The sequence below is a fragment of the Heterocephalus glaber genome, unplaced genomic scaffold (assembly GCF_053883595.1).
Source record: "Heterocephalus glaber isolate CG9 unplaced genomic scaffold, H.glaber_assembly_v1.0 deba00001429, whole genome shotgun sequence".
Lineage (NCBI taxonomy): Eukaryota > Metazoa > Chordata > Mammalia > Rodentia > Bathyergidae > Heterocephalus > Heterocephalus glaber.
This window is the reverse complement of record NW_028258294.1, coordinates 4,341,409-4,368,866: the sequence shown is the minus strand read 5'-3', so window position 1 is coordinate 4,368,866 and position 27,458 is coordinate 4,341,409. Positions and strand designations below refer to the sequence as shown.

The window sequence follows — 27,458 nt, the reverse complement described above, 5'->3', positions numbered from 1 at the left end:
TGATCTACAAACATCTTTCCAAAACAAGCCAGGAAAGGAAAAATAACTCAGGTCCTTGAACTCAGATTTAAGTGCCCTACATTTAATCCTAAAAGTTGGGGGCCCATCCTTTTCCTAGCAACAGGCAATTGAGATGACAGCTCAACCTCTAATCCCCCCCTCCTTCTCCTACAAGTGTGGGCGCCGGCCCTTAGGACCGCCCCCTCCCAGCCAGTCACCCACCTTCCCCCAAAGCTGTGTGCCTTTCCAAAAGAGAAACCCACCCCAGACGTGTCCCTAGAGCCCCTCGGGGCGCCGGCTACCCCGGCCAGCCTCCCCACTAAAGTCCTCCTGAGAGAGAGGCTGATGGGTCTCACCAAGTACAGAGGGGCATAGATCTTCAGGGACTCCTCCAGGGCGTCCCTAGTGATCTGCAGGAAGGAGACCAGGCAGGAAGGGCTCCATGTGTGGCCGATCTCGTAGCAGTTATGAGGGATGGACTTGCTGAGGGCCGCCATGACGAGAAGCACGGAGGGCCCGGGAGGGGGACGGCTGGGGCTCGGGAGGGACCGACACCGGCGCCCAACCGCCCACTCCCCCCACCGCCGGCAGCTAGACTTGCGGGATGAAGGGGAAAGGTCACTCGAGCCCAGTTACTCTGGGCCAAAGTCCTCGGATGTTGGGCTCTCGACGTATCCCAGCTCGAGGGGGCGGGGCGCGCACGCGGGGGGCGGAGAGAGGCGGAGCGCGCGCGCTCCCGCGGCGGGTCTGCACAGGCGCGAGCCAGCAGAACCCGAAGCTCTGGCGACGCAGGATGTGAGGACCTTCCTGCCGAGAGCGCGCACTGCGCCGGCCCGGAGCCCGGCTTCAGGTCTCGCCTGTGTTTCTCTCCCCGCGCTGGGCCTGGCGCTCGAGTGCGAGCTCGGCAGCCTGAGTGTAATACCGTACGGTAGGTGACTTGAGTCAATTTTACTTCAGTCTCTGTCCCTTCAAAGTCCGGCCAAGTAGAGCTGAGAACAGTAGAACAAAGAGCTTAAATGTCTTTGTTGGGAGCTGGTGGAGGGAGAAGTTGGCCAGAGGAACGCCTGGGGGAAATATCTTCAGCAGAACAGCCAGTTCCCCTTCCCTGTCGGAGGGAGCCAGGTTCAGATACCGAGGCTGTCTGCTGGTTACAACAGAACTGCTCCCAGTTGCTGCACGATTTAAGCTCTGTGGTACCTGGGGAGGCTTGAAAAATCTGTTAGCTATGTTCTGTGTGAGGAAAGAGCAGTAAGCCATCTTGCCCAAACGCTAAACCCATGGGCAGTCTTGGCTACAGCATCCTTAACAGGTGCTCTTCAACCGAACTGTACACACAGTGGAAGCACCAGTGGTGTGTTACTTGGCTAGAGAGCTTTACCAGCAACTGATTGGCACGACAAGAATGCTGTGTGACCTGAGTCCTGTAATTCCCTAAATGTCAACTGCCTCTTCTGTAACCTTTCAGTTTCTTTGCAATTCTAAATTTTGTTTTCTTAAAGCAAGAACTCACTGTCTTTATAAGAGACTCATCTAATCGTCTAATCAATCGTTCTACAAATGCCTACTAAGTCATTACTATTTTCCTAGCACTATTCTAAGCCCTGGAGGGACAGATAATGAACAAGAGTCGATGTTTCTATTTTCATGAAACTAGCACTCTAGGGGAAAAAGTCATACAATTAAACAGGAAAACTAAATCAGTAAGTCAGATGTAAAATGTCAGAAAGAAATGAAAGAGGAATACTCAGATGAAAAGCCCCAAATGACAATGGTAAAAAAATAAAAGTGTATCTCAGATAAAGATAGGCCATCCTAAACTGGGCTCCACAACCATCAGGGATCCCAGGCTCCTTTCACATCACCTAGAAGGGCCAAAGGGGAAGAGGACAAACTTCTCTTTAAGGAAACTTCTCATCCCAACACTGGGGAGCCTGAGGCAAGAGGATCATCATGAGTTTGAGCCCACCCTGGGCTACATAGTGAATTCACCACTTACATAGTTCACCACTCTGAACTGCATAAGACCTTGTCTCAAAATGAAAAAAAAATCTCAGAAGATTCATATAAACCATTTCTTACATCCCTTGGTCAAAGCTTAATAATAGGGCCATACTTTGTTCCAAGAGAGGCTGGAAAATGTTTTATTTATTTAACTGGTGGGAAAAATGCCCATCTGACATTCAGGATTTTATTACTGAGAAAAATGGAAAGGACAGATATTGGGGCAGCTGGCCTATCTGCCATAGCTTTATGTTTGGGGCTACAAACATCTGGGCTCATTATTCTTTCAACAGAGAAACATATTTTCCCTTCCCAAAAGATACAATCTAAAGTCCTGTGTAGTTACCATGCCCTTATCAAAGTCCAGGATCTTCCTTAGGACCAGAATCCACTCTCATGTTCATTATCTCCCCCATCAACACACCCAGTATACAATGGTGGAATAGGAACAAGATAATCACAATTATTTTAACGTTCTCCAGTTCAGAAAATGAGAAGATCAACATAAAGCACAGCATAAACTTGTCCTAGAAATTAAAGAAATGTCAGTGCAGGTTTATCTCACTTAACTTCAATCATTCGTTCTTAAGAACATGATAGTTGGGCAGGGGCTTCAGCTCAGTGGCACAACCTCTTCCTCTCAAGCACAAGGTCCTGAGTTCAACCCCCAGCACCAAAAAACCTAATAGTCCACAAGAAAATAGTAAATGAGAGCCTGCTTTTAAGTGGGAAAAAATAAAATTCATTACACATCAGCCCCCAAAATTTTTACAGATATTTAAAGTAAATTGTCAAATATAAACAAACCATCACATTGGGATGCACAATACTTAAAAACAGCATTTTAGTCTTGAGAGTATACAGCTCAGTCGTACTGCTTTTGGCCCCACATGCCTGAGGCTCTGGGTTTGCTCCTGAGCACCACAAAATTTAAAAGGAAATAAATACATGGAAAAATAAAGGAAAATGGCATTTTAGTTGCCATTTTCTCCACACAATTTGATTGCTGTCAGTTGCTTCTGAATGTAATAGCACATATAGTTTGCATGCCTCATAATAACAATACTTTTGCTATGAGGAGCAGCAAATACACATCAATAGCTAAGGAAATTTTAAAATTACAATTTTAAAAAGTCAGTTTATTTAGGTTAACTGTTAAATTGAGACTTTAAGGAAATTCATGAAGAACAAAATTATTGTTGTCACTGGTGCCAAAGGTAACAGCGCTGATAGGCTGGGTAGCAGAGGAGCAATTTCAGGCAAACTCTTGGGATCAAAAGCACAGATCAAAGGAAACAGTACTTTATTTTTTTTATTTATATATTAATTGGTACATTTTAGGTATACAATACATTTACATTTATCATTGGGTGTTTGTACCTGAACATGATGTATGGAAACAGTACTATATCTCTTCTAACACTGCTATAGAGATTTCAGAATAGGGAGGCACTGATAAATCCTCAGAGGAGCTGATCTATGCTTTAAGATTTTTAAAAATGTTTTACAGGAAACCACTTAGTTTACATTGTGAATAGAGAGATAATAAGATATATAATATATATATAATAATATAATATGATATTTGACTGTTTTTCAAAAGAAAGATGTCTTAAGTTTAAGGGTAATGTTAAAAATTTCATTTGTATGGGCCATTTATTCTTTTATTCTGTGATAGCAGTTTGACTGGATAACCCTCTTGGGTCTTCATTGTTTCTTATTTTCCTTAAAAAAAAAAAAAAAAATTAAGAGTTCATCCACAAGATGAAGCAAAAGGTTCCTCCTAAGAAGGTGCACAGTGGGTGAAAGAAACTAATCTGGCAATTTGTGATGCAATTTAAAGGCTTTGAAGAGATGCCAAGCTGAAAATTGTTGCTCTTGCAATATTCCAGCTTTGAAGATGTCAATGAAAAAGAAAGAAAGAGCTCTTAAGATCTTATGCAAAGGATTCAGCAACACTGATTTTGTTCAGATCTACATTAAGCCATTGTAGAAATGCATATCAGGCACAGGCACAATAACAAAGCACAGCTCACACTAAGTATGACACTGTGGTACCTCTCAATTCCCACAGCATTCAAAATACACATTCCTAGCCAGGTCTGGTGGTGCAGACCTGCAATCCCAGCACTCTAGGAGGATGAGGCAGAAGAACTGCAAATTCAAGCCTACCCTGAGCAATTCAGTGACTTAGCAAGATCCTGTCTCAAAAAATAAAAATAGGATCAAAAGGGCTGGAGATGTAGCTCAGTGTGAAGGCCCTGGGTTCAATCTTCAGTACCAGAAAGAGAGGGTGGGGAAGGAGTCTGGGTAGAGGGAGGAAGGAAAAGAAAAATACAAAATCAACATATAATAGGTAAGACCAGATGTTTAAAGTGAATGTCTCAGAGGCCAGACACATGTCTAAAGAAAAGTCTGTTAATAGGATTGGAATCACAAAAAGGAAGAGCCACTGAGACAATTCAGGCATATACTTAAGCCTGAGAACTATCACCAGGGACTTGAGGTATTCTGCATTCACTAATGAAACATCTCTACAATGAAATTGATTCATAGGCCAAAACATAAATAATTTTTTTTAATCTAGAAAATAGTACCTACCCTAGTATATAGGCACACTCAAATTTTTACTTAATTACTAAAATTTAATTTTAAAATATATTTTATAGGTAACCCTCTCTAGTTAGCACTCTAGTCATTTATGTTTTCTCTAAACCTTTCACTATTTGTTTCTCTAAGATCTTAACTACATGTATAAACATACAATTGATATTGTTGCATATCACAAATATTATAAATTCTAAGATGATGTGATATGTTTTAGCGAGGATCTTTTCACTGTTGTGGTACAGATCAGTGTTCCATTATGGTTAGAGCCAAATACAAAAGCAGAGTTAGGGTCTCCTCATTAAGATAAAATGTAGATAAAATTATCTGCAAGAATTTATTTCATGATCTGCTTTTAACAAAATAAGTCCTAACTGAATAACTGAAGACTTCCTTGCTTAACTAAATCTCTTTGGATTCATTTGTAATCTCTTTTGAAAAAAGTGTTCCATGTGGTCTGGGAAGACAAAGCCATCTGTCCTATGCACTCAAAATAATGCATATTTTCTGTCTCTTTTGAAAAAACAAATCTTTCAACCAAATTCTCTCTGTATCTAGTTTCATGTTTGAATATTCCCTTCCTTAAAATACTATGCCTCATATACTTCTAGTCTGACTACAAATTAGCAATGTTTTAGAAGTTATTTGGGCAGGATCAGTCAACATTTTAAATGTACATATCCTGTGATCCAACAATCCTGAAATTAGGCCATTATTCTACAGAAATACTGACAAATTAATTTTTCCAAACATTATTTATTAGAGCAAAAAATGCAGTAAATATCTAAATGTCCATACTAAATGGACATGTATGAATTATATACTGTAGATAGTAAAAAATAGATCTGCATGTGCCAATGTTACATTAAAAGCAGATAAAAGCACATTATTTTATAGCATTGTTGCCTTGATGGATAAAGAAAATGTATTTATACATGATAAACTGTGACTCTTTAGATGAATTTGAGTCATTTATAGAAAAATGGATGTACCTTGAGACCATAAGTTTAAGTAAAGTAAATTAGACACAAGCTTAAATAGCATATAGCTTCTCTTGTAAGAGAAGCCCCAAGGTATGAATATTTTTTTTTAACTCTAGGAAACAGGGAGATGGATCTTTTGCAAATGAGAAGGGGATCCAGAGATGGAGGGAAGAGCAAGATAAATAAAAATAATTAAGATATGTTAAGTACATGTACCTATCTCCTAAGATGAATGTAAACATTATGTACTGTTAACATATACTTACAAAAATTTTTAAAGAATAAAAGGTGTTTGTAAATATATATTTGTGTACACATTTACATAGTTATTGAAAAAAGTATAGGAAAATATATAATAAAGCAGTAAGAGAGTCCTCTCATCTTTTACTTTATATAATTTTTCCAAACACTGTACATTATACTTGCATTTCAGTGCTTCTTTCCATATGAATTGTTTTTCTTGCTGCAGTTTATTTTCTGCTCATAGCTGCTAATTTTTCTGAATCTTTAAATGTCAAAATGTGTCATTATTTTACCCTCACTCTACTTCAAATTAATGATGGTTTGGTTATGTATAGAAGACAAATCTAAGTACGTTTTGCCTCAGCATTTTTAAAGTATTCCTCTTTCGTTTTCTTGCATTGAATTTTGCTAATTAGATATCCAATGTGACTGATTATTCTTCTTTTGCAAGTTATCTCTTTCTACTCTGATGCTTTTCAGGATTTTCTCTTTATTTTGATTTTTTGATGTCTTACTCCATGATTTAGTCTTTTTTTTAGCTCCTTTTTATCATTCTGCTAGCATTTTATGAACATTTTTAATCTAAAGTATCACATCTAATATCAGTTTGAGAGTATGAAAGTTATGCGTCTCTCCTGTTCTTAAGAAATCTCCCAGAAATTCTATTAGACCAGAGCTTTTTAACTTAGCAATGTGTGGTTAGAATTTAAGGGAGTCTATGAACTTGGGCAATGACAATTGTATTTTCAGTAACATTACAATTAACACTTTTATTTTTACTAAGCTCTAATAGACATAATATTTTCCACCATTTGAATATGGACTACAAAGCAGAGTGATATTGGCAGTATCTGTGACATTACCAGCAAATAGAAATCACAGATACTTATCATATTATAGTATAGTATAATGTGGTTCTCACTACCTGAAATACAGCATTGAGCAAGACCCAGTCCCTACCCACATGGAACTTCCAGTCAGTCTAGTAAGATGGATAAACATCAGACAGATGTTTAATTCCTCTCCTCTTCCTTTTGTAACATTCTATTCACATTTCAATGTCTAACTCAAATGCATCTTCTCTGAAATCTGGGTAGAATAACTTACTTTTCTCTGTGCTTTCACAACATGTAGTCTCAACCCTGCTGTCAACTAAGAAGAGTCTTTTTTATTTTAATATTTTAGTTAACAGTTTCCAGCTCACCTCTATCCCCTGGCTAAGTAGTAAGGACACAGCATGTTTGTTCATTCATCTTACTATCAAGGCCTAGGCATTTAGCTCAGTGGCACTGTGCCTGCCTCACAAGTGCAAGGTCCTGAGTGCCATCCCCGGTACCAGAAAAAAAAAAAGTCACATCTTGCTGTTGATTTCAGGACCTAGTACAGTGCTTGGCACATTGTGGGCAATACATACTTGAATCAATAGAACTGAAAGCAAGAAAAGAAAATAGAAAGTTCTCTGAGCCTCTTGCTATATTTTGTATATCCACGTGCACTTTAAATTTTAAAATGGTAATTCCCAACTAGTAATTTTTAAGTTTATGATTGGCAAACCCTACTTTTGTTTGGGCTAGTTGCCAGTATAAATGGAAATAAACATCTGAGCACTTGCCAGCTGTTGTTAATTGTAAAATCATAAAGTCTATTCAGGAATGTATTAAGAAAATGAACCTTTCTTTTCCATTTATCTTAGTTGACAGTCTCCAAAACTTAAACCCCCTAAAATCCACACCTCCAAATCCATTTAATTCTGTATGACATATGGCTACAGAAATAGAATCCCTAAAGAATCTCAATTTCACAATGTGGCTAACTTTAATTCCTTAGCCTTTAGAAAAGTCTTCTTCAGTCATTATTGACAAACTAGATATGTATGTCTCAAGAAAAATAAATCAAAATTACTGCCCTATTTATATGACAGGGAAATGGCTATGTTCCCTGGAAGGGGCAGCAGTTTCCCTTCCACCCTCATCTTGGGGCTGGACTCCCCTTTGTGAGTTATACCCTTAAGAAAAGCAAAGGTTGCTGGAGTAGACAGTCACACAGGGTTTCTAAAAATGTGCCAACTAAAACTGAGCCTGAGACCTGAAGCCTGGGTTGGGGACAGTGGCTTGAATGACATAATTTCAAATCTTCAAGTAGTTTTTGTAAAATAGAAACTTTCGTCCATCTTGAGGCAGATTCATCCTTGATTTGGGGAAAATTATCTAAATAGACCAGATCATGTGTGCTTATATTGAACCAGACTTTTCATGGAATGGAAGTTTGACAGTTGTGTCTTTAGAGAGCTGAACTTTTCTGTATAATGATATTAAAAATTCTCTTTATTATAGTTAGCTCTACATCTCTGCAGCTTACTGTGCCTTTGTAGAAATGTTTCAAGTGTGGGTGTAGACAACCCCACCTACATGGTATTGTTTATTTGAGAAGAAATGTACTTCCTGTTTATATATCTTCTCACAGCACATTGGGAGTGAAGACTTTAGGACTATAGAGAAACTACTGTTCTAATTTTGAGATCATGCTGGATAAAATTCCATATAAATAAATGGAAGTGGACTATGCCTAGTGTAAAAAGACTGGCCTTCTATTACTCTCATATGTAATGATACCCAAAGGCAGACTTTGTAGAATGTGCCCAATTGAATATTTTTCTTCAGTGTGATGGTCTCACAAAAGCTACAGGGTCAAGCCTGACCCTAAGGCTAGGGGAAAGCTGGAGATTCACAGAAGGAATACACAGGAAATGTAGATAGGGGAGTCAGGCCTGAGACTAGAGGAACCAGAAGAAGAAATGTGGTCTCCTCCTGGGGCTACTGAACTAGGTAGAGATTCACCCTCCAAGGTCCCAAGGTAGCCTGTGCTGTGACTTACGAACTCTGAGAATATTCAGAACTAGAAGTCATTTTTAAATTCATCAGTTTTACAATTTCTTTCTCATATCTTTAAGCAATCTGCAAAATTTTATTAAATATTACAGCATGGTCCTCATGATGCTGTGGGAAATTGGAAAGTCTGTGTCCACCTTTGGGAAGGGTCTGTGTCCACCATCAGGAACATCCTTCAAAGGGAAGAAAACCCTTTCCTCTCCCCCTGAAGCCAGGAGAACTGATGGTACTAATCCTGGGGATTCAGGAGCAACAATGGTGGAGCTGTAATAACCAAATCTAGAACCACAGGTATGTAGGGCGTTATAGATTTTGGAACATGTGAGCAACTTGGAGGTGTAAAAGACCTACTTGTGGAGAGAAGCCTCATAAAAGACACGACTTCCTGTCATTGGGTGAGATGAAAGTTTAAACCACAATCATTTGGGCATTACGAGGTAGACTTGACCTCATCTTTAATCACAGGCTGGTGGGCTCCAGGTAGATGCAATATGTATCTGGAATGTACTATAAAATATACTCTGTGTATCTTAGTAACCTGTTTAACATAAGGCTTGAAAAATATAAAAGGAAGCCTAAATGTGTTCCCAACTGAATATGTGGAAATCTTACTGATCAGTATATAATTAGGTTGTTTTTAATCTGCTTTTTAGTAACAAGGTAATGAGTCATCCATTTTTTTAGTAACAAGGTAATGAATCCCATGATGCACAAAGAAATATGATAGAAAACAAAGCAGATCCACTGAGGTGCAGGTGGTATACACTTCTCAACACTCAATGTAGAATTATGATCATATATTCAATTCTTCTAATTAAACAAAAATGATAATGACTTGAATCTCCTTAAATTAGTAGATTCTGGTAGTACTTTCTTGGAGCCCCTTTTCCTTCTAGGTTTTCTGAGGACACTGGAATGGGTACATTGTCATATTAGGAGTCTATTTGACTTTCACTTCAAGCTAAGCCCTGGAATCCAAACATCACTGCTGTTCCTTGATACCTCCAGGTGTTCACTGTTAAAAGTTGGCCTCCGGCTGTCAGCCTGGCCATGTAGCAGCTACATTATGTGCTGGTGCTAGTGGGTCAGTTCAGTACCTGGCTAGTGTGGTACTTTGATGGAAGATGACTTGATGAGACTAGATGCCATGGTCTACATAGAATGTCTGTGCTACATCTCCCAGTCTGCAGCTTTTATTGCTCAGTCCTTTCCATCACATACAACCATTCTCCTTCAAGCCCCACTGTCAATCTTGTGACACCTCACTCACACTGAAAAACCTGAGGCAAACACACTTTCCACTTCAACCATAAAAATACAAAAGTTCTATTTTCATTCCCCTCTCAGACAACAGGCCCTTTCATAGCCTCAGCTAAAGTCACTATTTAGGTGGTCTCAAGGGCCACCACTCTCCTGGCAGCATTTCTCTGATGACCCTTGGACACCAAACATGCTTCTTTGGCAATAGGATTTAGAAAGCCTGCCATAGATGCCCAAACTCCAGGATTCTGTTCTGTAACCTCCTGAGAGGCTACAGCTTTTTTGCCGCAATAATTCATCCTTCAAGGTCCCCCAAAACAGAAACAAATCATCTGTGTTTAGTCCTTTTCAAGGCATTCCTTTATTAAAGAGTAAAATACAATCAATCTTTGCTTTTGTAATTTCTCCTGTGTAAGAGGGAAGGTAAATAAAGAAATTAAAATTCAAAGTATAATATTAGATATATGGGTTTAAAAGGTAGAGGCAGAAGTGCCTAACTTTTCTTTGGGTTCTGGAGGAATGGGTCAGGCGAGATTCAAAGAACTTGAAATAAGTCTTGAAGAAAGAATAGGAGTTTCCCTAGTGAATAAAGAATTAAAACACATTCCAGGTATGCAATCGTTCCTTATTAATTAAACAACTACCTACTGAATATTTATAATGTAAGTGATACTATTCTAGCTGTTGTGGACAGGGTAAGTAGCAAGATAAAAGACTCTTCTGCTATCTTGTAGATAGAGGGTTGTGCAAAGAGCTATGAAAGAGCAGTGTGTTGTCTGTGTTCTTTTTGTGTGTCTAGGTCACTTGGGCTTCCCACCCATCAGGCCATCTTTCATGGCGAATTTTGCCCATGACAGCGATCACTTTCCTAGAAATCTCCACCAAAGTAAAGTGAGAAAATATTTATTTAATGTCTAATTCTCACAACCACCCTAATCTCATTTAGAAAGGAGGAAAACAAGGCTACTCATCATCAAAAGAATTGCCCAGGGTTGTAGCTTAGTAGGTAGTAGGGCCAGGATATTAATCCAAGCATTTTGATTCCAGAGTCTGGGTTCTCAATCACTTACCATATTTCCACCAACAAACATTCCTCCACTGCCTCTTCCAATTATACCAGTTTCCCTTCACTCCCCAGCATCCCTGTCCACAAAGCCTCATTTTACTTTCATGTCTCCTCCCCTGTCCTATGCTGATGTACAGTCTTAATGGAGGGGACAATCTGCCAGAGAGGTAGGCAGAAACTGCTCTCTAGTCTCAGGAATGAGAGGATTGAGGGGAAATGAAGAATAAGGGGATTTACTTCCAATCAGAAGTTCCTGCCAAAATACCATTCTTAGGAAAGGAGTGTGACAGTCCCACATACACTAATCAGAACAAAAGGCAGTTTCCAAAATCTCTGGGCATGTATTTAACAAATGCCTGCTGTTTGTCATTCCCACTAGATTATGATCGCCTTGGAACCTGTTTCAGGATCCTAGATAAAGACAAAGTCCACATCCTGTCAGTGCCAATCTCAGAAGGCAGGCATGATGTAATGCTTTTTTTGTAAAATACAAAAATATAATTAAATTTTTAAATTATTTTATTTAGATGTTTTATATCATTAGTGCAGTTATTGATTAGAAGTTTACAAGAGTTGATAATGGAAGAAATATATTTGGAAAGGTTTGGGAAACAAACATCAACAGAAAAAGTTAAGAATTGCAGAAAGAATTAATGATCATGTTAACAAAAATACCAATAATAATTACCACTTTATTGAATTAGATACTATTTTAGGTATTTATGTATGCATAACATTTACCCTTAATCCTTGAATCATTTTATGAATGAAAATAGAAAAAGACTTGGACAGTTTAAGAATCTTAACCAAGAAAAATAGTAGCTGTTTATTTCTGAATAAATAGTTACAACTGAAATTTTGCTAACTGCATATTAAAAAAGTCTGCTGTATGCTTTAGTTTACATTCAATAGAGTTGCCAAGGGCATCAGTGAAACTTCATCATTACTTAGGATCCAGAATAATCTGATCCTTCAGAGCCCTGCAAAGAACACAAGCCTCTGCTAAGCTGGGGGGCTAGCAGTCAAAACATGCAGCACATACAGACTTCAACAAGCGTCACCAAGCCCCCTCTGCCTAAACCCTGCTGTTTCCAGTCTGAGTTTTCAGACTTGCCTGGCAGCCATCAAGAAACAGAAAACTGCAGACCACCTGCAGAAGTGTCAGAAGGCACTGCCATACCTTTCCTCTGACTGCTTTGGCCACCTAACCTTCCTCAATGCATAAATATAATTTACTATTTTGATTGTAAACCACCACCTGCTGCTTGCATCCCTTGCACAAAAGGCTCTCTGCTGAATCACAGTGTCTCCTCCACTTTTCCGAGTTTAAGAACTACTTATAAATAAAAATATCCAGGCCCATGCTTTATCTCTGGAGATCCTGGTCCAGTGGATTTCAGGCTGGGCCTAGGAGTCTATATTTCCTAAACACCCTCATATGAAGAAGTTTATATAAAAAGGGAGAACCCATGTTAATTAATAAGGATCCACTCACATTATTTAAAACATAGTAATTTCCAAGACTAATATTGGAATATCTGGGAAAAATTTTAATTCAACTGATACCCTAAAATTTTTATTAATTTTTTTACTTCCTATTCTGAAATAACGTGAGTAACAGAAAAATTGTGAGAAGAGTAGCTTTTGTCTGAATTATTTAAATATTGTTGCCCTGTTGCTCTAGCACTCTCTCAAATATTTTAGCATTTCCATGTAAATAACACTCTCTTATATAACAGCAACAATAAAAAAAATCTAACCAAGGAATATTAACATTGACACTTTATTACACTCCTCTCCTCAGACTCCATTCAAGTTTGTGAATTGTTCCCTCAAAATTTTTAAAATAAAAAGAGAGTACGAGTCATGTCTCTTTAGTCATATCTTTAGTCTACTTCACTCTAGAAACAGTTCCTTGGCCCTTCCTTGATTTTTATGACTTTGACATTTAAAATTACAGGCCTTTATTCTAATGACCTACAATCTGGTTGTCCAAAGTTTCCTCACCTTTAAGATTCTGGTTATAAATCTCTGAAAGGACTAACATAGATGATATCATTTTCCTCTCATTGCATCCAGCATGCAGCACATAATTTTGATTTGTCTCATTACTGGTGTGGATACTGTGATCACTTGATTAAGATAATGTCAGCCAGATTCTCCACTATAAAATTACTCATTTTCTTCCTATAATTCCCATGAGGCATAATGTCAGTTTTGTTATAAAGGCATAGAAACATGGGTGTATAATACCCACATTTATTCTTTAGACTATTTCTATTGATAAGCTATTAATTTTAATTTTATGAGTTTTATTATATTGAATAATGAGTACTTAACAAGAAAAAATATCAAAAAAGTACTGAATTTTTAATATATTGAGTGTTTATAAAAAAAAGCATCAAAATTTTCCATGGTTTTTTGGTGTACAAAATCTAAAAAATAACAGAAAAAAAGTCTATATGAACTACAATGAAAATAAAAATAGCACTATAGCAAAAAAAGTCTTTACTTCAACTATCATACCTAAAACAGTCTTCACACATAACAACAACACGTTCCATACACATGTATTGCTTACAGTGACAGTACATGTGTTTTGTTTTCCTGGCCTTTTTGTAAGACATACTTGACATCTCAATGGTCTTGCTGTTTTGTCATAAGGTTCTTACTATATTATACAATGTGTAGTTAACAGGAACACAAAATATCAGTAAAATAAAGTATTAAATTCTTAATATGTATTTTGCATTTAGAATAAACGTCAGCATTTTCACATCAGCTCTGTATTTGCTTACAAAACCTAAAAGATAACATCAAAAATAAATTCCTTTATGAACTACAATGAAAATACCAATAGAACTCTGCAACAAAAATAATCTTTTCTTCAATTGTCACATCCAAGACAGTCTTCACATATGACAACTGCATGTTCCATGCACACATCTCACACTGACAGCAAATGTGCTTAGCTTTCGTTTCCTGTGTGACAGGCTTCTGTTTTGTTGAGGTTTCCCTATCAATATTTCTATCATGGTCCAGTGTTGACCTTGACAGTACTAGTTTGTTTCTCTTTGCCATGTACAAAGCCAATGTAAATCTTTCTGAAATCGAAAGATTGAAAAATACAATTCTCTGTTTTGAAATTGCAACATATCATTAGGAATTTGTTTTGTTCTTGCATACAGTTCCTACACCTGTCAACTTGTGTTCTGTTAGCAAATATAACATCAATTGGAAACTGGTAAAGCAACTGTCAAATGTCATTCTGATGAGTTTAGAAGATGGGAGCAACAAGTCTGTTCACAACATCATTCAGTTTATTAACACACAAATAAGGACCTGGTGGCTGAATTCCAAGATAAATTTCTAAATTAAAAGCATAATAATCCTTCGTATCTACAAGAACATAAATTGTTATGCCATATTTTGACTCATTGCTTTTCAGTAAGTAATCACATTCCTGTGATTACCATGAGAAATCCCTGCTAAGTACAGCAGACCTATGAATGCTTTCAGTTCAGCTAGTGAGGTGTCATAATACATACATTTTTTAATATGGCTATTGGTGCATACAGAATGTTTTACTTACATTTCAGCCTTTATGTATTTCACAATATCTTGTAGCATTTCATCTGTTACAATTTCCAACACTGAATGCCAGTGCTGACATTCTGTCCAATAGATTTCACCCTACCAAGATCCTCACTGTATTTTCAGACCTAGTTCTAACATTGGATCATTCTATTTGATTGTGTGACCATTTTGCAACATTTCAACTAGTCAAACATGCACTCACATTGCTGTTTTCTTCATCATTTGAATCAAGGAGGTCTGCATTCCCTTTGTATCAGTCGATTTTTGCTCCATTTCACTGTCACAGGAACTTTGACTCACATGACCAACATCAAAGTCATTATCATCTTCATCATCCATGCATGAGTAATCTGATGATTCACTTTTGACCTCCTCCAAAACTTGCAAATCTGATTTTTCATGTGTCATTGTACTGAATTAGGCTACTTCTACCAGAATAATCAAAAGAAAACTTTTTTAAAAAACAAATCCTAGGGGCTAGGGATATAGCTCAGTGGTTCCAGCGCCTGCCTCACAAGCGCAAGGTCCCAAGTTCGATCCCCCGAAAAAAAAATCCTAAATGCACAGAAATTTAGTGGTGAACATTTCATGCATAAAACTCACCTGTTACTGCTTTAGAGATCCTGTACACACCTTGCCATTTGTCTGCTAAGTGGGTGAATGCACAGATGGGTTTTTGCTTTTCCCAGGTGCAGCTACTGTGAGTCACACCCACATTCCATTTGGTAAAATACATGTTTTCATAACAGAAGTGTGGTGTGGGTATATTTTAACCCCTGTGATGCTCAGGTAAAGATACACAAAACTTGTTAGAGTATTATGTGGGTAAAAATCCCAGTTTGACACTTTTACACATGTGCACAGCTTGCCATTCGTCGTCATCAAGTGGATAAACACAAAGATTTCTTAGTATATCCCCTAGGCACAACTACTGAGCTACACAGCCAGCTACTATTATGCTAAAGTACAAATGTATAGTAGAAAAGTATGGGATGGGTTGTTGTAACCCAGTTTATGTCCCACAAGGAAGTACCTTAAGGCTGTGTGAATATCCTGTTCATCAAACTTTCAACTTATTCATTTTATTTATTTATATTACTATACACACATGGATTCCTATTTTATCCAGTGATTATAGTCCACTAATACTCTTAATCATCTTGATGCTCAAATTGTCCCTGCTATAACCAATAGAAGCTACTTTAAACTGGATTTTGTGCTCTTTAGACATGTGTATTCTTTGAGTAATCTGGGGATTTTTTGCACAAAATGTCCAAATTCATGTTTTACTTTCACTGCCCTGGCACTAGAATCAGCCAATTTTTCAAAGAATTCTGATTCCCTTTAGTCAACTATGTAGACATCAAGATAACAGATGCTAAATCCCAAGCTATTGGGGTGCTGCTGTTTCCAACCCTAGAAGTGGACAAAGATAATCACACATACACACACACACACACACACACACACACAATCTGTATTTATTTCTGTATTGAAAACTCTGTAATCTTACCATTCTAGTCCAACACCAGAAGATTCATTTTAGTTTTATCTATCCATTAATTATGGTTTTCTCCTGTTTCATATTTATAACTGTTTGACAATAAGAGATCTCTTATCAATAAATTTACTTACTAATTCTCTCTCCCTGGGTCCTCAATACCCATGCTGATAACTTTCTTACTCTTCTCAGGCACTAACATTGTATCCAAGCAGAAAGTTGCTATCCACAACCCCTCATCTAGCTTGGAGTCACCTTACCCACATGGGGATACCCTTCTGACCTTTAGACTATGGTACTCCATTCCAGGCCACCACTGCATCACTTCCTGTGTGTATGCTGTGTTTACTGTGCTCAGGATCTGACATCATGCCTCATCACTTTCCCATGCAGATAACCTCTCACTCAGCTTAGGCTTTGGTCACCCAAGGCTGAGTGTCCATATATACCACCAACATGTCTATGAAGTTCAGATCCAGTTAATGACTTTGAACTGAATTGCTTAGGATGGAAAACAAAGGGAAAGGAAGAGGAAAGATGAAGACAAAGAACCATCTATTAGATTTGGATTGAGAATAGCTATAGTGGGGTTTTAGTATCTGCATTTTTTATTTGCTCCCCTAGGTAATTCTGATAGTAGCCATGTTTGAGGTTAACTGGATTTAAAACTTCCCTTACAAAAGCCTGGAGAAACAAACCTTTTAATTAAACACCTGCTATTTATTATATTAAGATCTAAGGCAAATACTTAGAAAAGCCAGTTACTATTCCTATTTTGAGTAAATGACACTTCAGCAGAGGAGCCAAGGGTTGAGAAAAAGAGCTAGAATATGTGGAGTAATTTGTAGAAATAGACACAGATGTGAAAGCTGGAATCTTTATGAACATTATCATTACCATGAACATAATCTTTTGAATTGAAGTGTGATTAGCTCTTTATGTTAGTCCATTAAAACTAGCCAGGAAGTCTTTTGAGGTCAATATCAAGTAAACAGGGGCATAATACTATTTCAGTCAATTACTTTGTTAGAAAAATTAATATATGCTACTACTGAAATTTCAGATGTTGTAGGTACTATAAAATGGAATGTTAAAATCTCCTTTAATTCCATCACCCAGAAATAATCACAGTTATAATTTCTTGTCTGTTCCTCACTTTTTCTACGCATATACTCTCAGTGTGTTTATAATTACTTATATTTTCCCCAATAATTGAATTTATGATACCACTTTAAACTTGCTATTTTTAACTTGACATTTCTTGGCCAACTTTCTGTATTAGAACCTAGAATTCTATATGGATCTTTCAAAATTTTTATTTTATTGTAATTAGTTTCTTTATGTTTAATTACACACTACAAGAATACATTCTCAATGTAGAAACTAAAAGAAAGAGATCTACATATAATTCAAGAGTCTGCCTTTACCCCCATCTAAGTACACTTTCTTTTTGAGAGCTAACCATTGTTATTTGTTGGTATAAGTCTTCATATTTTTTTCTCTACACACACACAGAGTGCATTGTGTTTTCTTTTTTCATATAGGAGATGGACAATGTTGAGTTTCGGGCCTTATTAAATTTCAAAGTCTGAAAGAGCACACAAGAAAGACTGGATTCTATCCATCATTCCAGGACATTTTTCTCAAGGGCCACCAATCTCACTTGTATTTTAGCCACTGCACACATATCATAGTCACTGGGAATAAAGCCATTATAAAGAAAGAGATATTTCAGCAAGATCCCTGCCCCTGTGATTATCTCCTCTTATGATATTAGCATTGCAAAATCAAACTGAAAAGAAAAAAATGGAAGAGGATAAGGAGGGAGAAGTATACATACAGAGTTTTCAGACCCTTGGGTGCCTGAGCCTTTACAATATAGACATCTTCTCTGTAGGGCTCTAGACTGCTTGCTGCTTTGTAGTCAGAGGGCTGGGGTTTTAACCATGTGAGGTCCTGGAAACAGTGCAAGTAATCATCAGTGATTGGAAGAGAAATGTGCACTAAGATCCAAGTAGAAGTTAACTCACAGGCATTTTAAAACTTTGTTTAGGGAGTTGGAATTGCAGCCTTTTGTACTTAATTTCTCAATAAATACGCTATAGGAACTTTGTAAGCCCCTGTGTCTTTATCCAGTGTCATTTAAGGCAATTTTATGTGTGTATTTGTACAGATTATTTGCTAACTTTTGAGAAAGAAATGATCTCAAAATCCCCTTATGTCTACTGATATTTCAAAGTAAGGGAATACTCTGGAATACTTCCCATTTTCCAAATGTAATATTTTCCAAAATAAATGTTAGAGTAACTGCATGGTTGATAGCATGTGAACGTTTTAATTTATGCAATAATATTCTGGACTTTGTGGATGCTCGGCCCTTTTCCAAGAAGTTTTGGAAGTCCAAACATTGGCTGTTTCTTCTCTGTGGGAGAAAGAGGGAGCATGTGAATCAGAATTGGTAAATTGGAAAGGAGGTCACAGGCTACATGGAGTTAAGGAAAACTGCAGTGCAATCTGCAGTGGGAAAAAAGCCAGTTGTATGAAGAAAAGAACTGGTTACCATTAAAGGCTTCAAAATGAGGGCCTCAGAGGAGAAATGAATAGGAAAGTTAACAATCCTTGTTTCTCTCTCCCAGAGGATGGGGCTGGTGTAATTAGATACAGGTGCAACCCTCGTATACCAGGGATCTCCACCCTGGTCCATTCAGAAGACCTTCAGTCCTTCAATGCTTGTAGCTCACATGCCACCCCTTCCAACAAGCCTGCTCTGATGGCCTTACTTCAGTCATCAAATGGCATCTCACTGTGAAGGTTATCAGTTTCCTTGCCTTTTTCTTTTTGGTGTATGAGATTCCTGAATCCAAGATATAAAAGACACACAATTATTATATGGTTAATATTGATTGAATAAGCCTCTCTTGTTAGAAATAGTCCCTCCCTCTTCTGAGATCCCTTGATGCATACCACTTACCCCACTCATGTAATCCTTTTTACCTCCTACCTTATACTATAATTTCTGTACATTTTAACTTCACTACTAGACTCATAATTCTTCAAGAAAGATGAGATAATGCATGTAAAGTATTAGTACCATGTGTGCAGAATAAATAATAGCTAGTATTTGTGTAATTTGCCTAGAGGACCAGAAAATATATTTTAATAAAAAATTTTAAAGCTTCAGGAAATCACATTGTAACAGATATTCTTTATTTTGTAAGAGTCACTTGGGTGAATTATGCAATGACAAGAGACCCACTGCCTTGGAATAAAGTCATAATAGAATGACTTAACTTATTATTCACTTTTTCATTTTGAGCACAAAATACTTGACATACACAATTTAAAGCAGGAAGGATTTAATTGGCTCATGATTTCAGAGGTTTCAGTCTATGGTATTCTGAGTCCATAGCAGAAACATCATGATGGAAGTATATGGTAATGCAGCTGCTCACTTCATGGTGGCTGGGAAGCAAAGGACAGGGAAAGAGCCCTGAGAGAAAGGGAGCAGGAAACAGATATAGTCCCCAAGATCATATTTCCAGGACCAACTCAGGCAGTTCCAGATGTATGCTTTACTAATGCCCCTCTTCTTCTCTTAGCCAATCAAGTTGACAAGATTAACCATCAGTCTTCAGATATCTGTTCTTTGCCATTCCCCTTGGATAGACAGCTAGGATTTAGGGTTAGATAGGGGAATCACTGCTGAGTTGCCCAACTTCCCACCACTCATACTGTAATCTGTTGTGATGATGTACTGTGAGAGTCTAAAATGTGGATGGTGCCCCTGGTGTTGTGCAAGAAGGTAGCCTTGGATAAAGGAAAAAAGAGGCTCTGACTCATTTTTGTTGTAGTTCTAGGTTATTTGACTTTAAATGGATTAGGATAGTATTCACTGAGATCTGTTAGAACAGGAGCTCCAGAGAGGCTTGCTTGCTTTCTCTCTCTTTTCTTTTCTTTCTTTGACAGTGTTTGGCCTTGAACTCACTATATAGCCCAGGCTGGCCTCAAACTAACAGCAATCCTCCTGCCTCAGCAATGCTAGGATTACAGGCATGCACCATCACACCCATCTTCCAGAGAGACTTTTGCTATAAAGGAAGGGCTGCCTTTGGAGTGCTGAGCCAACAAAGCTTCCTGACTGAGGCTGGATGCCACTGAAAAACAACAGTGGAATACACTGAGTGCATGCTTAGAAATCAGACGAGTTGAAACTTGAAGGCAAAGCATGAAGATCCCTGTAGTCTGTATAGAATCTGGAACAGCCATAGTACTGTCTAGCAGTAGATAAGCCCAGTAGATTGTGAAAGCACAGAAAGGATCATAAATAAGGTCATTATAGTTTTATCTTTTATTTATCATCATTATTAGCTAGTTTGATACCCTCAAATTTGGCACATAGCTGGCATATGATCTATAGGTGCAACCTCAAGAAGTTCACTTTTATAATAAAATTGAGATCAGATTTTTTTCAGATAGAGTCTGGAAAAAATCCTGAGTTGCAAAGTAAAACAAACTCTCAAACCTACCAAAAACTGGACCTGAATCACTGCAGGGGCACTGTAACCAAAATATTTTTCTGGGCTCCCTCCAGGACAGGTCAGAACACCAAGGTATATCTGGAGCTCTCCCCGCTATGTTTCACCTGCTGTTCTTCATGGAGGGTCCAATAAATTGATGCTGATATTTTAATTCCACTTCACAATCCTGTATAGTGTGTGCTCAGCACATGTTAATGACCAACCAGCTAGGTGGCTGAGTACAAAATTTTGATATTGAAAGAACTGACATCACTCATTATTGGTTGAATGGCAGCTCAAGGAAATTCAAAGAAAATAGTCCCTTGTGATTTTTGTGAAATAATATGCATGACTAAAAAAGTCAACCTATAATTTCATAAGAAATGTTCCTTTTATAACTTTATAACCATATAAACAGGAGTACTCCCTAGTCCTACCTTTTCTTCCGGCCCTAGTGTAATGATCAATATCTTGGATTTGAGTTAGTCAGCAATAGATTTGAATCATGTTTTGCAACTTATTAGTTGTGTGACCCTCAGCACCTCTCTTAACTTCCATAATATTTTTCTGATGTATAAAAGGGATAACAATTATACATAGTTTATAAAAGTAAATGAAATGTTATATGTCAGGGACTATGTCTAGTGCAAAAGAAACACTCAACAAATGTTAGATATCACTAGTTATTATTTCTTTCACCATAGACTCCCGTCTGCATTCTTTTACTCCTTATCTTATATGAACACTCAAACACACTAAAATCCAGTGCCCATACTCTATACACTTTAATGTTTTTTCATTTTAAATAGTTGTTTTCTTTAGTGTATATTTAAAGTATACAACATGATGTTTTGATATACACATATGTAGCAAAATGATTACCATAGTCAGGGAATTTAACATATCCATCTCCTCTCAGTTACCTTTTTTATTTTTGGAAAAGTTTTCCAGTTCTGTTGAGATATACTTGACAAATAAAATTGTATAAATTTAATTATATAAATTTAAGGCAACATGATAATTTGATACATGTATACTGTGAAATGATTAAGCAAATTGGTTAATACATCTATCACTTCACCTAATTGTGTTTGTGTGTCTGTGTGTGTGGTAGGAACTCTTAAGATCTCTCTTAACAAAATTTCAAGTATATAATAGAGTATTTTTATAGTCACTGTACTGTACATTAGATCCCACCCCTTGATAAAATTATACCTGGAAGTTTATATCATCTGATCACTGTTTCTCCATTTCCCTCATTCCCCCAAATTCTGGCAACCACCATCCTACTCTCTGTTTCTGTTGGTCTAACATTTTTAGATTCTACTTCAAAGTGAAATCATTTGTCTTATAAGTACAGTATTTGTCTTGTCTTTCTCATGCTTATTTCACTTAGTGTAACACCCACAAGATTCATCTATACTGTCAAAAATGATAGAATTTCCTTCTTTTTTTTTTTTTTGGTACCAGGGATTGAACTCAGGACCTTGCACTTGCGAGGCAGGTGCAGTACCACTGAGCTAAATCCCCACTCCAAAATTTCCTTCTTTTTATGGTTGAAAAACATTCCATTGTGCACATGTACCACAATTACTTTACCCATTCATCTATCAACAGGTACTTACAGTTGTTTCCATGTTTTGGGCTCTCTGAACAATGCTGGAGTGAACATGGGAATGCAGGTATCTCTTTGAGATATTGACTTTATCTCCTTTGCAGATTTACCTAGAAATGACAGGGTTGAGTTATATGGTAACCTTATTTATAATTTTTTGAGGAAAGTTCACCATACTGCTGTCCATAATGCAGTACTAATTCACATTCCCACCAACAGCAAAAAAGGGTTTCCTTGCCTCCACTTTTTTTACCAACACTTATTTCTTGTGTTTTTGAAAAGAGCCATTCAAACAGGTATGAGGTAATATCTCATTGTGGTTCTGATGTGCATTTCCCTGATTATTAGTGATATTGAACATAGTTTTATGTACTTGCGGGCCATTTGTATGTCTCCTTTGAGAAAATTTAACTCCTTCTTCAGGTCCTTTGTCCATTTGTAAATTGGATTATTTGGATTTTTTTTTTCTTTTTTTTGGTACCGGGGATCTAACACAGGACCTTCTGCTTGCGAGGCAGGTGGTGGAACCACTGAGCTAAATGCCCAGCCTGGGTTTTTTGCTTTTGATTTGTAAGAGCTCTCTATATTTATTTTGGATGTTAACCCCTTATCAGATATATGGTTTGCAACTATTTTCTCTGAATTCCCTGGGTTGCCTTTTCATTTTATTGATTGTTCTCTTTGCTTGTACAGAAGCTTTACAGTTTGATAGATCCACTTGCTTATTTTTGCTTTTGTTGGCTGTGCACTTTGATCTGCTTTTAAAGGTCTTCAAAAACTTTCTTCTTGCCAAGGCCAGTGAATACTTTTCATTGTTTCTCCTGCTTCCTTTGGGGTATTTGATGTAACCAAATATTGGTTTTTTTTGGAATTCTCTCCTCTCTTTGTTTCCATGACAATCCATTTTCCTGATTTTCCTAATGAATCTCAATGTTTCTTGTCTCAAATTTCTTAGCTGATTTCTTCCTCCAGTGTTCAGCCCTTACATTTCACTACTCTCAGATTTAATCCTTCACTTGTTTTCCTTTTTCACTTTGTACACTGTTACTTTTCCTTCAGTTATCATTCATAATCCAATTACTCTTAAATGTATATTTATACTTCTGACTTATTCTCCAGACCTGTATTTTTGACATCTTCCTTGGCATTGCCATTGAATTTCTTTTGGGAAACTCAAATTAGGGTATAGAAAGTACAATGTGGCCTCTTTCACTCCAAAGTAGCTCATTTTCCTGTAATCATTTCTGTTTGTGTGTCACTATTTCCCCATTCATTCAAATATATGTCATCTATAATTGCTTTGTCTTATAATACCCTGCTCCCTAACCCAGCCCCACCAATATCCATAAATTTTATTAATTATGCTAATCATCTCTCAAATATATCCTCTTCTTTCCATTTTCACTACTATAACTCTAAGCCATCACTATCTCTTGACCAAATATGGCAGTAGTATTATGTATAACTGTCTATTATGTATAACTGCTAAAATCCTTTACAGATTCCCTCTCAAAACTAGACAGAACCAGACTGAGGCTGCTAGAAAATAACAAAAGTAATTTGCTTTTTAAAAAGTAGAACAAATTGAAAATTATCTCCACAGAAAACTTGTACTCACTTGTATTTTGATATGCTTTCTTAAATGGAAAAATTTTTAAATGGAGCTAAAGCTAGCATATGGGGAATTCATATCAGCCTGGGATGTCCATAGGATCTATGCATGTGAACACCATTCACCATGTATATTGTAGAATAAAAGCTGAGAATTATGGCCTGTGTCACAATGATCACCAGCTTCTAAGAGTTCAACCTCTCCTTTGCCAATACACAGTCTTGCTGTGATCAACGCCCAGGGACAATAGAGGTCTGTTAGTCTGACTCACAATAAATAAAATTTGCATGACCCCAAAAATGGACATTATGATGCTTGTTTAATAATTGTCAATAGGAGACTTTTGGAAAAAAGCCAGAGCAGTAAGCAGCAACAAATCAACCTCTATAAGATTTGGAATCCAGATAATGGAAAATAACAACTTGGGGAAGAAAAGGAGGGAGGTGGATTCCTGGGACCCAAGAAGGATGTGAAGGGAAAAATTGGAGCTCACAGAGAAAGTGAAGAGACAGACCTCAATGCAGAAAATGGAAAGGGCAATCTCCACTTTCTTCTTGGCTACTGGCAGGTGGTGTGAGAAAGGGAGATCAAATCTATAGAGACACAGTGAAAGCAAGCAATTCCAGAGGCCTTTAGGGAGAAATGCACCAGTGGAATGGAGCAATGGATGCTGTACATTACAACAGCTGGTGAGTGACTCCAGTCTAAGCAACTGCCATGTCCCCTGGAGAGAGTGCTTGCTTGGATTCCATTTTAGGGAGGGGCCAACTGAACCTGGACTCAGAGCGACTGTGAGTGGGGTTCATCTCAGGGCTGTCAGCGCTAAACTCCCATAGTGAATAGGTGAGGGACAACCACGGGAGACATACAGGGTCTGGGAGCCATGGTCAGGCCAGCAAGACACCCAGAGTGTTATAGCTAAATGAGGTGGGCTCAGTCTCATGACTGAGGTCAGGATCAGTTTTAACTTCTGTGATTTGAAAGTACCAGAACCAGCACCCCACCCCCAAGCTTGCTGGTGATTCTGGTGATTATCCGGTATGGATCTGGGCTCTGACTGACTTCTTTGTCTAGAAGGGAGAGCAGTGACACCCTGCATTAGACACTGCCACAAAACTGTAGATCCCAGAAGATCACCACAGGCTGAAAGAAACCAAAGAAATTTCTCCTTTTCTTTTTCCTTCTCTTTCCATTTTTTTCTATTTGTTTGGTTTTCTTATCTTTTTGGATTTTTTTTTCATGAGTGTGAATATTCTTTTTAGTTTTTTTAAATTTTGTTTTGCTACTGATTTTGTTTGTTCCTTCTTTCTTTCTCTCCTATTTACTTCACCAGTTTACCAAGGCTTGGGTAATCTTCCTTTGTACTTCACCCTTGCTTCTAATCTCTTTTTCTTCTTTTGTTTCCCTACTTTTTTCTTCTTATCCCTTTTAAATTATCTCCTGTGAGGGTAAAACTGCTCAATTGAGTGGCTACTTATTGTATATAATTTTGTGATTTATCGTAGGTTTTGTCATATAACTACAAATCTTATATCTGTGGTTAAAGGTAGCAAGGTATTAGTTATCACAGTTTGTAATTTTCCAATCTGTGCTTGATGGTATTGTTATTACTAATTGTACTACTTTAGTGAAGGTGATTGTTGTGATCAATTGATCTTTCTTGTATATCAATACCTAGATTGTCTAGGGGTCATAAACAATACTAAGGTCCAATACCAAAGAACTGAGTGCTAGCCTGAGCAGGCTGCAAACTTTCATCCCTAATAAACTGAAGAGGAAGGATCCTGGGACAGACTCAAAAGCCAAAAGCCAGCTACACCTAGAAAATATCTCTGACAAGTGGTCACTTCCTAAAGAAGTCTCAATACTAGTAATAAAGGTGCCTACCATAAGCAATTTATAAGCCTCAACACAGAAAACAAATAAACAAAATAATAAGAAAGAAACAAACAAACAAAAATGAGAAAACAAGAAAGAAAAGAAAATGAGAAAACACAGAAGCAAGATGCAACCCATAATCCCCAACTCATCCAAGGAAAGTCCAGGAGGCAATGAGGTGGAAGAAATCAAAAGACCCCTAGGTGAGTTTTCTGAAATGGTAGCAGTGTAAGTAACAAAACAAATAAGACTTGACAAAACCAAAACAGAAGTAATTACACAGATAATTAAAGAAATGATGACCATAATGGAGGTAATGGTTAGTGAATCTAGAGTAGATACAGATAAAAACATAGAAGAGGACCGGTGATTTAGCTCAATGATTTTGCCACCTGCTGTGCAAGCACAAGGACCAGAGTTCGATCCCCGGTACAAAAAAAAATAGAAGAGCTTAGGAAAGACATGCAAACAATGAATGCCCAAAATAGAAAAGAACTGGATTCCACAAAAAGACTCAAATAGAAATCCAGGAGATCAAAAAATGCTGCTGAAAGTATACGCAGCAGAGTTACCCAATGTGGAGAAAGAATACTAGATCTAGAAGACAAAGTTGTGGTTGGTGACCATTAAATGAAAGACTTCTCACAAATAGCAGGGGACCAAAAAAAAAATTCAACAGTTGCTAGATGATTTAAAGAAGACTAATATAAGATTAATTTGAATTAGTGAAGAATCAGAAGATAGCACAGAGTATGTATATATATATATATATATATATATATACACACACACATATACACATACATATATATATATATGTAAAGGTTCACATAACTAACAGCAGAAAACTTTCCAAGCATGAAAAAAGAATCTGACATACAGATAAGTGAAGCATATAGAGCATCAAATAGACATGACCAAAGAAAAACCTACACCAAGACATAATAATCAAGATTGCAGAAATTCCACACAAGAACAGAACATTAAAAGCTGTTAGAGAAAAGAAACGAATCACCTATAAAAGAAAACCCATTAGAATCAATTTCTCAACACAAATCTTTAAGTCAAGGAGAGCTTAGAGTGAGGTGTTTCAAACCCTAAAGGAAAACAGCCTCCATCCCAGATTGATGTACCTTGCAAAATTATCTTTCAAAATTGATGGAGAAATAAAATTCTTCTATGATAAAAAACACCTAAAGAGATTAATGACCACCAAACCAGCACTCCAAAAAGTTTTGAAGGATATTCTAGAAAAAGACAATGAAGAAAACAATTCGACACATCTCAACAGAGTGAATCCACCAGGCAAGACAAGCAATTAAATTGAAGGGAAAGAAAGAGAACCAACAATAGGAAAATAATATAATGGCAAAGATAAGTTAATACCTATCAGTTATAAGTATTGATGTGAATGGTCTCAATTCACCAATCAAAAGAAACAGATTGACAGAAAGGATCAAGAAACAAGATCCAAAAATACATTGTTTACAAGAAACACATTTAACTAAAAAAGAAATTCATAGACTGGAGATTAAAGGATAGAAAACAATACTCCATGCAACAAAAACATGGAAAAAAGCAGGGGCACCTATTCTATTTGCAGACAAAGTAGGTTTCAAGCCAAGACTGATCCAGAAGAGAAAAGAAGGTTGCTACATACTTATAAAGGAAACAGTCCAAAAGGAAGAGA

At 37.3% G+C, this 27,458-nt stretch overlaps 2 protein-coding genes across 4 annotated transcripts in view; one reads left to right on the top strand and one right to left on the bottom strand.

The window, feature by feature from the left end:
* Tmem135 (transmembrane protein 135) overlaps positions 1 to 657 on the bottom strand; it is a 246,159-nt gene extending 245,502 nt beyond the window's left edge. For all 3 annotated transcript variants that reach the window (XM_004868215.3, XM_087212256.1, XM_087212255.1), the window contains exon 1: positions 357 to 657. In XM_004868215.3, the coding sequence (XP_004868272.1) occupies positions 357 to 497 (141 nt within the window). In that variant the 5' untranslated portion in view covers positions 498 to 657. The remainder of the gene's footprint in view (positions 1 to 356) is intronic.
* Positions 496 to 27,458, top strand: LOC147827849 (uncharacterized). Its single transcript, XM_087212032.1, has 2 exons — positions 496 to 928; positions 5,708 to 27,458. Exons 1-2 carry the CDS (start codon positions 496 to 498, stop codon positions 5,785 to 5,787), a joined length of 513 nt encoding a protein of 170 aa, XP_087068158.1. The 3' UTR covers positions 5,788 to 27,458.

Excerpts from the sequence above, each read along its gene's own strand:
- LOC147827849 (XM_087212032.1), top strand. The coding sequence starts at position 496 with ATGACGAGAAGCACGGAGGGCCCGGGAGGGGGACGGCTGGGGCTCGGG. Across the intron at positions 929-5,707 it reads CCTGAGTGTAATACCGTACG|GAAACAGGGAGATGGATCTT; the intron begins GTAGGTGACTTG and ends TTTTAACTCTAG.